This window comes from Bidens hawaiensis, unplaced genomic scaffold, assembly GCF_021521415.1.
Source record: "Bidens hawaiensis isolate Kalapana, Puna unplaced genomic scaffold, B.hawaiensis_p1.1 tig00005079_1, whole genome shotgun sequence".
NCBI classification, from domain to species: Eukaryota; Viridiplantae; Streptophyta; class Magnoliopsida; order Asterales; family Asteraceae; genus Bidens; species Bidens hawaiensis.
In genome coordinates, this window is record NW_027491323.1 from 27,578 (window position 1) to 28,799 (window position 1,222).

Consider the following 1,222-nt stretch of genomic DNA (forward strand, 5'->3'; position numbering starts at 1 on the left):
GTTGTGCCTGCATCGTATTACACTAGCCAAGCTTACCAAGTCCAAACCTACCAACCCCCGATCCCTCAAAGCTTTGCACCTCACACCTATACTCCTTAAGTTCCCCAACTCATGGCTCCTCCACATGAAACTGCTCAATTCCCTGCTATCCAAGCCCCTCCAACTAATCAAGATGCTCCAACCCCTCATGGTTCGAATGGCCATGCCTTCATGATGAATGTGAATCAAGCTCAAAGTTCATGCGAAGTGGTGAATGGTACGTTTCTTGTTAATAAACATTCTGCTTCGGTGTTGTTTGATACCGGTGTTGATAAGAGTTTTATCTCTTTAGACTTTGTGTATATGATTGATAAGCCTCGGGATAGGCTGTCTAAGCCTTTTACCGTAGAAGTAGCAAATGGGAACTCGATTACTATTGATTCGGTTATTCGGGATTGTGCCATAGTTCTTAATAAGGTCAAGTTCCGTATCGATCTTATTCTGATATAAATGGGTAGTTTTGATATTATAGTTGGGATGGATTGGCTAACTCTTAACCATGTCGATGTTATTTGTTTTGAGAAGTTCCTTCGTATACCCCTCAAAGATGGTCGTGTTCTTAAAGTATTCGGTAGTACGCCTGCTTCTAAGCTTAACCTTATGTCGTGCTTTCAAGCTTATCGTTATTGGCGTAAGAAGTACGTTGCCTTTATGGCGCTTGTGGTGGATAAGGATAAGGATAAGGATAAGAAGAAGATTCAAGACATCCCGATTGTGTGTGATTTTCCCGACGTCTTTCCTGATGACGTTGTTGGACTTCCTCCTATTCGCCAAGTCGAGTTTCGCATTGACCTCGTGCCTAGAGCGAATCCCATTGCTAAAGCACCCTATCGTCTTGCACTGCCCGAAATGCAATAGCTTTCGAGCCAATTGCAAGAACTCTCGAATAAGGGTTTCATTCGCCCGAGTTCTTCTCCTTGGGGCATACATGTTTTGTTTGTGAAGAAGAAGGACGAATCGTTTCGTATGTGCATCGATTATCTCGAGCTCAATAAGCTCACCGTTAAGAACCATTACCCGCTCCCTCGTATTAATAGAAATAGATAGATAGGATAAGGGTTTTTTTGATAACTCTAAAACTGGCCTATAAAGCTGTATGCATTATATGAACAGAAAGCAACCGTCCGGGATCATTCAATACAACGGTATGAACACGATACCAAGGCAAACCCATGGAAATATC

At 42.6% G+C, this 1,222-nt stretch overlaps 1 protein-coding gene across 1 annotated transcript; it reads left to right on the forward strand.

Annotated features, from left to right (window-relative positions):
* Positions 1–489: 489 nt before the first annotated feature.
* LOC143628850 (uncharacterized) lies at positions 490–897 on the forward strand. The gene has a single exon (XM_077098321.1). The coding sequence runs from the start codon at positions 490–492 to the stop codon at positions 895–897; it is 408 nt and encodes a 135-aa protein (XP_076954436.1).
* The last annotated feature ends 325 nt before the right edge of the window (positions 898–1,222 follow it).

What these genes read in the sequence shown, in the direction of transcription:
- LOC143628850 (XM_077098321.1), top strand. Translation starts at nt 490, where the DNA reads ATGGGTAGTTTTGATATTATAGTTGGGATGGATTGGCTAACTCTTAAC.